Source organism: Neophocaena asiaeorientalis, unplaced genomic scaffold (assembly GCF_003031525.2).
Source record: "Neophocaena asiaeorientalis asiaeorientalis breed wild unplaced genomic scaffold, Neophocaena_asiaeorientalis_V1.1 scaffold43, whole genome shotgun sequence".
Lineage (NCBI taxonomy): Eukaryota > Metazoa > Chordata > Mammalia > Artiodactyla > Phocoenidae > Neophocaena > Neophocaena asiaeorientalis.
The window spans coordinates 2,442,510-2,453,954 of NW_020173674.1; the positions used below are offsets into that span (position 1 = coordinate 2,442,510).

The following is an 11,445-nucleotide window of genomic DNA, read 5'->3' on the forward strand; positions in this document are numbered from 1 at the left end:
AGGCTGCTGCTTTCTCCGGGCACAGAAAGTTTTCTTGCCATTGGTGATGGTCCTTTTCTTAAGCTGGGTGGGGGGTGTTCGTGGGAGGGGGGGTTACATTGTTCTTTATACCTTATGTATGACTCTGTGTATTTTTTTAATTTATTTTTTTATTGAAGTATGGTTGATTTACAATGCTGTGTTAATTTCTGCAAAGTGCCTCAGCTATGCATATATGTACATTCTTTTTTATATTCTTTTCCATTATGCTTTATCCCCGGAGATTGAATGTAGTTCCCTGTGCTGTACGGTAGGACCTCGTTGTTTATCCATCTGTGCATTCTTTAGTATGCATAAGAATTTTATAATAAACATTTGAAAGTTTAAAAAATAGCTTAGAAGGATGGGATTAGCGTCATCTTCTAATATGGGAGGTTCGTGTTCCCTCAGGGCCAGAGATTCCGTCACTCCCCTTCCTTTTGGTTTCCATGGTGTGTTATCAGTGTCCTGTTGCTGCCATAACAAATTCCCACAAATTCTGTGGCTTAAAACAATGGAAACTTGTTCTCTCACAGTTTTGGACGGTAGGGGTTGAAAATCAAGGTGCCAGCACCTTGCTGAACCTGCCAGGGGTGGGGGCAGGGCTTGAATTCAGGAAGCTTCTTGCCCACCGAGCCTCACGGTCTCTCCCAGTCCGTGAGGCACTCAGCAGACCTGGGACCTGGGTCCATTGTCATCTTCTGCTCACTGCTGGGTCCTTGGCGCTGTCTGGGAGTGGGGTGTGATCACCGGTGTAGACTCTCCTTGCCATCCTTGGGATCGTTGCTTTCTCTTGGGACAGCTCCTACCTTGCTTACTTGTAATTCAAGTATCTACTCTTCCCTTCTTCCATCTCTACGCTTGAGAGAGCATGTGGGCTGTCCAGGTGTGGGACGGGGGAGCTGCACACACATGTAGATGCACCCACACGTGCACGTGGAATTCCAGGCCCCTTCAAGTATGGGCTAAGTATCGGTCTGCACAAACATGGGGTGAAAGTCTGCAAGGAAGAGGAAATAACCACAGGAAAGCAATCGACCGTATGTTTCTCAACTGAACTTTTTAATGGTGTTTAGCCAAGCGAATGGACCACGTATCTGTGATATTCCTGCGCCCAGACTATAAACAGCTGAAGGTGGCCACCGTGACCTGCACAACCCAGCATACCCTGACTGCCAGCTGCCCCGTGATGAATGGACTCTGCAGATGTGCTCGTTCGAAATAATGTAAAAACAGTATGTTTGGGTCTTTGGTCTTCCATTTCCGGCTGGAGTTGTAATGAACGATATTGTCCATCTGAAAGCCTTCTAGGAAGTTTGGATTGTCTGGGTTGTTAGCTCAAGGGTTTGGGTCACACGGATGATGACACAGAATGCGGGTCAGAGCCCATGGGTGATGCTCAGACTGTGGTTGGTAGGAGGACATCCGTGCTGTTAGGAGACACGCAGACAGAGATAGAGAGACGGAGAGATGGAGAGAGAGGGAGAAAGCGAAAAAGGGAACCGTAAGTAAAGCTAGAAGAAGATTTAGTAGGTGTTCTTTTGTATCATTTTACTTTTTGGTGGATTTGAAAATTTTCAAAATAAATAGTTGAAAATTCTCAAACTAATTAGTTGGGAGAAAATAAATAAAGAGTTGGGAGGAAAATTTCCAAATAAATAGCTGTCATAATGCCCCTTTCTTGGCAGCCACTGATTTGGCCTTGGCTGGCAGTTAAACCAGGAAGAAGTCCTCTGAATTTCACAAGCACACGTTGCCCCGTTACTCCTCTAAAGTAAAAATGAGCATTTACAGAGCCCTTCTCCAAAGCGCGTCATCGCCGTGATCCTCAGAGCAGGCCCTGGGAAAGGAGGCTGTGTGGACCCATTTCTCCTGTTTGATGGTCAATAGGACGGACCCTGAGAGGCAGGTGCCCAGTGATTTACACTCACTGGAGACGGAGCCGGACTCCACTGGCACCGAACGCCATGCTCTTTTCACTGCATTGTAAACAACGCTGAGCGTGAAGAACCGTCCAGACTTTCTGAAAGCATCGTGACTCAGGGTCTACAGGTTACTGAAAGGAAAGTTACCTTGGAAACGGGTCAGCGGCATCCTCCACGTATTTGAAAAATTAACAGCGCATGTATCCCACGGTGTCCGCCTTCTTTCCCACGGGCTCCCAGTCCCATTTATACCTCCCATCTCGCCTCACTGATCAGACTTATGGATTATAGTAAATTGCTGGTCACTATTGTCACTATTACTCCAGGGACACACGTGGCTCTCACCCCACTGAGTCCCACGTTGGTTTTCCTGCCCTTCCTCCCCGAAGGTGACATCTGGGGACCACCAGACCCCACGGCTGGTGGGCTTGTGGAGGGCTGGGCTCTGCCCCGACTCATGTAATCCCGCGAAGGGCCCAAAACACAAACATCTCCCCGTTTCAGTGGAGAGCCCGGGGCCAGGCTGCCCAGCAAGTGGAGCTGGGCTTCTGCCCAAGCGCTGTGGGCGCCCGCCCCCCCCCCACCGCCTGCAGTCGCTGTGCATCCTGCCTCTGGGCACTGTCTTTACAGCAGTGGGTCCTGCTTTTCTGGTACCATCTTCAGGGAAACTCAAATGGTGCCCTTACAAGGTCTGATTTGCCTCCCAGCAGTGGAAATGTGTGCTTCCCAGTGGAAAGTCTGTGTATTTTGAACATGTGACGAGATTAAGCATCGCAAAAGTCAAATCAGTATGACCACCTGTTTCTATTGTCTGTGCTAAATACATTTGGCATCAACGCACCAATTATAATAGTGACTCCACCTGTATAACAAATTCTAATGGATCACAATCGTGCTAGAATAGAAACGCAAGCATCTTATGGCTGGAGAGAGGTTTGGCCAGGCAGGGCTTCCCCAGATGGTGAGAAGGTTGGCAGTCACACAGGAATTCAAGAAAGAGGGGACGGGGACTCCCCTCGTGGCACAGTGGTTAAGAATCCGCCTGCCAAGGCAGGGGACACGAATTCGAGCCCTGGTCCGGGAAGATCCCACGTGCCACGGAGCAACTAAGCCCGTGCGCCACAACTACTGAGCCTGTGCTCTAGAGCCCGCGAGCCACAACTACTGGAGCCCTAGAGCCCGTGCTCTGCCACAAGAGGAGCCACAGCAATGAGAAGCCCACGCACCGCAACGAAGAGTAGCCCCCGCTCTCTACGCCACAAGAGGAGCCACAGCAATGAGAAGCCCATGCACCGCAACGAAGAGTAGCCCCTGCTCTCTGCAGCTAGAGAAAGCCCGCTCACAGCAACGAAGACCCAATGCAGCCAAAAATAAATAAGTAAAATTAAAAAAAAACTAAAACCCAAAAAACACCAAAAAAGAAAAAAAAAAAAAAAGAAGGGATGTGTGTGTGTGTTTAATTTTATTGAAGTATAGTTGATTGACAATGTCGTGTTGATTTCTCCCATGCAGCAAAGCGATTCAGTTATACATATATATATTCTTTTTCATATTCTTTTCCATTATGGTTTATCACAGGATATTGAATATAGTTCCCTGTGTTATACAGTAGGACCTTGTTGTTTATCCATTCTATATATAATAATTTGCACCTGCTAATCCCAAACTCCCAATCCAACACTCCCCCTCCCCCTTGGCAACCACAAATCTGTTCTCTACGTCTGTGAGTCTGTTTCTGTTTCGTAGATAAGTTCGTGCCTTATTTTAGATTCCACATATAAGTGATATCATATGGTATTTGTCTGACTTACTTCACTTAGTATGATCATCTCTAGGTCCATCCATGTTGCTGCAAATGGCATTATTTCGTTCCTTTTTTATGGCTGAGTAATATTCCATTGTAAATAAATACCACATTTTCTGTATTCATTCATTTGTTGATGGGCACTTAGGTTGTTTCCATGTCTTGGTTATTGTAAATAGAACTTCTATGAACATCGGAGTGCATGTATCTTTTCGAATTATAGTTTTGTCTGGGTATATGCCCAGGAGTGGGATTGCTGGATCATATGGCAATTCTATTTTTAGTTTTTTAAGGAATCTCCATACAGTTTTCCATAGTGGCTGCACCAACTTACATTCCCACCAACAGTGCAAGAGGGCTCCTCTTTCTCCACACCCTCTCCAGCACTTATTATTTGTAGACTTTTTAGTGATGGCCATTCTGACCGGTGTGAGGTGGTAGAAGGGAGGTGTTTGAGCTGTGCGCTTGCCTCCTTGTTCAAGGATAGGAATGAACATTCTCCCCTGAGTCTCACAATGTGGTCCTGCATAACAGACCTTACCCTCAGAGGCTTCTCCCTGACTGGCATGGACCAACCATGGCTTCTCAGTTGCCCATCCACAATCCCCAGCCCTGATTTACACATCACAATAAATGGTCCCTCCCCAGGTGTGGGCAACGCAGCATACTCCAGTCTCTGGATCCTGGATGAGCTCGGTTCACTGCCTAGGGAAACTTGGATGTTAGCCTTCTGAAACAGTCATCGAGGAGACACCTTCCTGCCAGTTCCTGTCACTCCCACTCACACGTGACTGAAACAGGAGGCTCGTGATGTCCCCTTTTTGTGTTCACTCAGTCATGATATGTAGAATCTTGGCCCGATTAGATCTGATTTATAGCAAAAGAAGAGTTTTCCTTTGAAAGCCTGATTCATCTTCTCCATTTTCTTAGACAATTAAAGGGTATAGACAATAGGCATGGTACATTTTTTTCTCTTTTTCTTCTTTTCCTTATCCGTCATAGGGAATTGTAGGCAGTATCTTAATTTGATTCCCTAAAGCGAGGCATGCTTCTGCTAGGAGGCCTCTCTGGGTGCCTCTTGTAGTTCTGCTTCTTCCTTCTGGATGAGAAAAGCACCTTCTCAGTTATTTTGTGTCCACTTCTAACCAAGAGAAAGACCCCAGGTGGAGGTGTGGTGGTTTTACAACAGGTTGCAACATTTTGACACCTCTCCTATCAAGAGGTGGGGTGTATACTTCCTTCCTTTGAATGTAGGTGGCTTTGATCAAAGGAGTCTGGCAGAAGTAATGCTATGGGACTCTCAAGGCTGGTCGTAAAAGGCCAGGTAACTTCCTTCCTTGCTGAGACACGTGGCTTGGAGCCCTGAGCCACTGTAAGAATTCCAGCATCCCCGAGGCTTCGTGCTGTGAGGAGGCCTGAGCCACACAGACAGGCCACATACAGGCACGTACGTGGTTGACTGTCCCAGCTGAGCCGGGCCTTTCAGGAATCCCAGCCCGCTAAAGAAATATGTCATAGAGGTGGCATGGCCGATCGGTGGGCAAAGGAAAGACTGTTCAATGAGTGATGGCGGGACTCTTGTTTATCTGTTTGGGGAGAACAACTTTGATCTGTATCTTATCCCATAGATGCTCCAGCTGCATTGGGGGCCTCAATATGAAAAGCAAAACTTTACCATCCTCATAAGCTCAGAATAAGGAGGAGCGATCTACCTGGAAAATCACAAAAAATAGCAAAACACAGGAAAAGGTTGATAGTTAGAAAACCAGATTTCTGTTTATCCAAAGCCACCAATACAAAACAAGAAGTCAAACTGCAGAGTGGGAGAAGAGATTTACAGCGAATATAATTAACAAGGGATAATGAGGAGTCCTGCACATCAATAAGGAAACAGACAATTCAGTGGAAAATGGACCAAGGTGTGCTGTGTATTCACAGCAAAGGAAACCAAATAGTTCATAAACGTGAAAAGGTACCCAGCTTTGCCAGTAATGTGGCAAATGACAGCCCTAAGGGGACATCATTTCACACTTAGGTGTTTAGGGAAGAAAAAGTCAAATCCAACACTAGTGAGGACACAAGACGACGGAAACCGTATCCACGGGTGGTGGGAATGGACGTGCTTTGGGGAGAGTTTGACAGTCACGTTGAAGATGCAACGCTCTGGGACTCAGAAACTTCTCTTTTCCTTGTTGTATCAGGCGGGGTCCAGGCAGGAAACTGCTAGGCAGAGCCCTGAGGTTCTGGAGCAAAGCTGTGCTTTCCGTGTCAGAGACTTAGCAATCATTGAACAGCTCCCAGGATGCTCCCGGGCCCTTGTAGAGACTGAGAGCCTGACCGCAGGACAGCGAGTGGCCACACGCCTGGACTGCCCCTCCTGAGCTGGGGACTGTCAGAGCCTCCAAGTCGTGATGTGGGTCAGACACTGCAGCGATCCTTCCTCAGTGGATATGGTGCATTTGGGATTGGACCTCAGCAGGTCCAGTGGGTCCGGGAAGCATTGTGGGCATGTGACTCAGAACTTCGTGTCACCAAAGCCTCTGCTTTAGCTCGCTCTTGAAGGGGTCACCTAGACCAGCTGGTGGAGGAGAAAGAGATTTGGGTTTTGTTCACAGATGGGTTGATATACCGGTCCAGGCCCCAAATGAGCTGCTGGCACACCGTGGTCCCACTGAGGAGTACATCTAAAGGACAGTGGGGAGGACAGAACTGCAAGCACGGAGGGAGCAGTGATCTGAAATAAGGAGGTATGTGAGCTCTTGAGCAAACAGTGTGGCTGGTTGCCAGGGCCTTGGAGGGAGCAAGGTTGGGAGACGGTGGATGGGCAGCTGCAGCAGCCGTGGCTCAATAAGGGCTCAGATTAAACTCAGAAAACGGTACAATGGTGTCTACCGGGGCTGGAGGAATTGGGTGTACGTTGTGTGATGGTACAAATCTGCAACTAGAGACTTCCAAATCCGGAAGCTTTTCCTTCACTATTCCCTTCACCTGCGTGACACCTTTATGGTCCTGCGGTTCTCCTTCTACTTCACTGGCCCGGGCATCCTGACTGCCATCAGCTTCCAGCGCTGTCTGTCCTCCTTCTTCCCTATTTGGTATCGGTGACGTTGCCCCAAGCACCTGTCAGGCAACGTGAGCGCCCTGCTCGGGACTCTGATCTTTTCGGTTAATATACTGAGAGGTCGTGCCTGTGGTCAGTTATTCATCCCCAGGACAAAGCTCTGTCCTGCGTGTATGACCACCACCACCATGTGGGGCTTCCTGCTGTTCCCCATCCTGGGCGTGTCCAGTCGGCTGTTGCCCCCCAAGTCCAGGCGAGTTCCCAGCAACACTGGCCCAGAAAGCTCTACCTGGTCCTTCTGTTCTCGGCCCTGGGCTTCTTCCTCCTTGGCCTGCGCCTCTGCATCATCCGGTTCCTTGTAGCTGACATGTAAAACCACAGCCTCAGCGACGCCTGCGTCCTCCTGTCCTGCGCCAACAGCACGGCTAACCCTGCTCTTTACTTTTTCATTGGGGGCCTTCAGAGACAGCGGCTGAGGGAGCCCCTCAAGCTGGTCCTCCAAAGAGCCCTGGGCGAGGAAACAGAGGATGGTGAGGGTGGGAAGGTGCCCCTGACTGGCAAGGTGGAGAGGGTGGACCTCTGAAGGATGGGGGGCTCCCAGTGGATCCGTGTCCCTGGGGCACAGTCCCTACCATCTCCTGGTGGTAACTATGCCTCGCTGCCAGCGGCACAGACCTCCCCAAGTCAGCACCCCCAAATAGTCCCCTTCCCAGCCTCCTCTTTGTGAAAAACGAGGACAAATAGCCACAAGCAGAATTTTTTGTTTTTGTTTGTTTGTTTTGTTTTTTGGCGGTACGCGGGCCTCTCACTGTTGCGGCCTCTCCCGTTGCGGAGCACAGGCTCCGGACGCGCAGGCTCAGCGGCCATGGCCCACGGGCCCAGCCGCTCCGCGGCACGTGGGATCCTCCCGGACCGGGGCACGAACCCGTGTCCCCTGCATCGGCCGGCGGACTCCCAACCACTGCGCCACCAGGGAAGCCCCAGAAGCAGAATTTTTGTGTGTGTGTGTATATGAAACCAAATGCACACATCTGAGCCTTTTGAAACCTGTTAAATTAGCCTTGAGAACGTTTGTGAACTCACACTCACCAACCTCAGAAAGTCGATTTTAACCTCTGACTTACTGTTAAAATTCTGCTTATTTTCAGTTTTGGATAACAAACGCTGCTAAACTCCTTTCGGATGTAGACTGGTCCTTGGAAAGGACGCACCTTGTCCTTCGCCCATTTTTCCGGCATGTTCTAGGGTCTGAATACTGTGTTTTATTTTTTTCTTCCTTGACTTTTAATGGATTGACCTCGTGGGATGTACTCTCTCTCTCAAAACTCTCTCCTTCTGTCTTTAGAATTCCGGCGAAATAAAGATTTGTTGACCAGTGCTGTCTGGGGGCGGGCAGGCTTACGCTGCAGTGACAGGTCTCCGCGTGGTCCCCCAGGCTGCTTTGATTGTTGAGTGAAATGTTTCAGCCAAAGCCTGTACGACCGTCCAACCGAGAGGAAGGTGCTGGTGAGTCTTTGCTCTCAGGAGCGACCCCAGGAGATTCCGAGTTAGCTCTGGGTTTGACATGAGGCTTCACTGCCCTCTCCAGGAGCTGGGGTGGGCGGGCTTGTCTATGTTTGGATCTCAGAAAAGAGCCAGGACCCCACACGACGAGCTGGAGCTGCAGACAGGAACCCATAGCTCCTCATCAGCCAAGCTCTGGTGACTATCTTTTAACTGGGGGGACACTACCCTATAGCTGGGGGGACACTTCCTATAGCTGGGGGACACTACCTTATAAATGGGGGACGCTACCCTATACCTGGATGACCAGCGGCCAGGGTCCTGGGGTCCCTGAGTGCACGAGGCTCTTGCAGGACAATGCTCAGAACCCTGCCACTGACCCCACGACTGGCCGTCCTGAGTGTCCACGCTCCCTCCATCTCCCTTCCCTGGAGCAGAAGCCCTCCACCCCACTCCCAGCACACGTGGTGCAGGAGCCGCGGCCTCAGGAGGGTGCGTGTGGCTGGGGAGGGGGGCGGCAGACAGGAGGATGTCTCCTCCCCAGGGTGTCAGCAAGGTGCACGTCCCCCCGGGGGACACCCATGGGGTGCCGACACCTGCACCGAGGGGCCTGGCCATCACCCTCGGTGACAGCCATCCCAGAAGGTGACAGCACTGTCACCCCTAGGCTGCAGAACCCACGGCCACGTCCTCTTGAGCTCATCCGTGTCACCACCCACGAGGGCCAAACGCTGGGATGAGACCCACAGGGTCAGGGAGGGCTGCCCGCACGGGATGCACCCATCCACTCGCCGGCCGTCCTCAAAACTGTCCTCAAGTTAGGGAAATACTCATCGGCATACCTGGGCCACGTCGGCTCGAAGAATAGCTCTTACTGCTGCTCTGTTTTCTTTCCAGATTCTCCCGAAGGTGAACGACTGAATTCTCCTTGAAGCGTAAACTTTTCCTTTGTTTTAGGAGAAACACCTTCACGGGGCTCTTAGTACGTACATACATGCGGGCTGCTGTAACAAAATATTGATGCCACAGACCTGGTGACACACAAGCAAAAGGGCACTGCTCATAGCTCTGGAGGCTGGAAGTCAAGACCAGGTGCGGGCAGGGCCGGGGGAGGGGCCTCTTCCACGTTGGGTCAGAGACTTCTTGCTGGGTCCTCACGTGGCACAGGGGCCAGGGGCTGCCTGGGGCCTCTATTATAAGGACAGTGATCCCATTCATGGGGCTCCACCCTCAGGCCCCCATGACCTCCCAGAGGCCACACCCCCTGACACCATCACATGGGGGGTTTAGAATTTCCCATATGAATTTTGGGGGGATGCAAACATTCAGACCGTAGCACCGGGATTTGGGTCCACAAGGCCAAGACTCTCTTCTGGAAGGACTTCGGACGGCAAGCAGGATGTGGCTTTGAATCGTGGTTAAAAGGTTGTCTTTATGTCGAGTGACTTTACGTCACAGAAAAGTGGCCCTCGGTGGGGTGAGGGAGAGGGGGTTATTCTGTCCCCGAGCCTGCGGGAGAGTTTCTGGATTCCGGGGGTGGGAGATACAAAGATGGCGGCAGCCTTCGGGGAGAGAGGGCGTGTGCCCTTGTTCCCTTCCCTCGGCCCAAGCCTGGCGTCTTATTAATACGTCCCTGGGTGCTGCTGTCACCGTGGGAAGTTGAGGAAAGGTCTGTGCACGTGCTTTAGCATTGCCAGGAAACGTGGACTTAGATCCAAGGAGCCATCGTCCAGAGCCTGGGCCCGGGCCAGGGCCCGAGGGTGTGTGCAGTGGCCGTTCCTGTTTGGAGAACTCATCGTCTGTTTTTCCTAATTCTGGTAACACCCCGTGGTCCTCTTTGGAGGACCTCGGGGCAGTAGCTAACTGGTTCAGAAATGGGCATATGACCCAACTGAGTAAATCCAGGGCCTGTACTGAAGAAACGGGGAAGGCACATGTGCTAATCTCCTGCTGGATCTGAACTTGGGAGCTGGCAAGACAGCAGTCACGAGAGGAAGCCAGCGCACAGAGACAGGGTCCGGGGAAGAGAGAAACAAGTTCCAACCACATGGCACAAACCCTGGGTCCAGCCAGGCCTGAAGCTGTCACTCCCCCGGACCGCTCAGCACGTCCATCAATAAATTCCTTTCCTTGTTCACCAGGTTCTTTTCTTGGGTAAGGCTTTTGGTAACACACACGCAGAAAGTCCAAGCTGATGCAGTTTGTAAATATTCCTGGGGATTCTTAGGAATTCCTGGTGTTCCAGCAGAATGGGGGCTGAGCTGTCCTGCTCGGGCCCAAGGCTGGACCTTCCGCAAGGCCCGCAACCAGAGCCCAGCTCTCTCCTCCCGCCCACACTGGCATCGTCCCACTTAACCCGGGTGCTGACCCAGGATGGTGAGACCGAAATGGGAGGAGAAGGCTGGCAAGGATGGCAGGCAGCCGGCCCCCCAGGGGGGTCTTTCCTTAGGGCAGCACGTGGGGGGGCAGGCAGCTGGCCCCCCAGGGGGGTCTTTCCTTAGGGCAGCACGTGGCGGGGGGGCAGGGATGGTGACCGCGCAGACTGCCCCGAGAGCATGTGAAGCCTTCCCTGGTGGCAAAGGATGGAGGCAAATCTACATCCCTGCAGGTTTAGTCCTCGGAATGACAATGACGGTGACCAGGAAAGAGAAATCCGGGAAATGGGCCAGTTTATAGTGAGAAGAATCATACACAAGGACAGAGGCAGAAGAGGAGAAAGGGCTGCTTTGCAAAACTACGGAGATCGCAAGGGTGGGGGACGGGTGGGGACGGTCGTTCTAGAACCACCCTCCACCCCCCAGGACCTCCTCCATCCCCACCTGGAAAATCCTCCTTCAGCTCAGGTGACACTCAGAGGAGATGCTGCACAAGGGCCAGAGGGGCTGGGGAAAGCGCTCGCTTGAAGAAGAGGGTTTATATATAGTAGTCTGTGTATGTCCATCCCAGTACCTGCTGTACAGCACGGGGAACGCTACTGAGACCCTGTAATGCCCTCTATGGGAAAAGAATCTAAAAGAGAGCGGATATATGTATGCGTATGGCTGATTCACTTTGCCGTACAGCAGAAACTAACAGAACATTGTAAATCGACTATACGCCAATAAAAATTAATTTAAAAAAAAAAAGAAGAAGAA

General features: G+C 51.2%; 1 protein-coding gene across 1 annotated transcript; it reads left to right on the forward strand.

Moving 5' to 3' along the window:
- The first annotated feature begins 2,223 nt into the window (after positions 1 to 2,223).
- Positions 2,224 to 7,391, forward strand: LOC112402370 (mas-related G-protein coupled receptor member B4-like). The gene is given in 3 exon segments (XM_024749255.1): positions 2,224 to 2,264; positions 6,771 to 7,061; positions 7,190 to 7,391. Coding segments are annotated over 3 exon segments (534 nt in total).
- Positions 7,392 to 11,445: the final 4,054 nt, after the last annotated feature.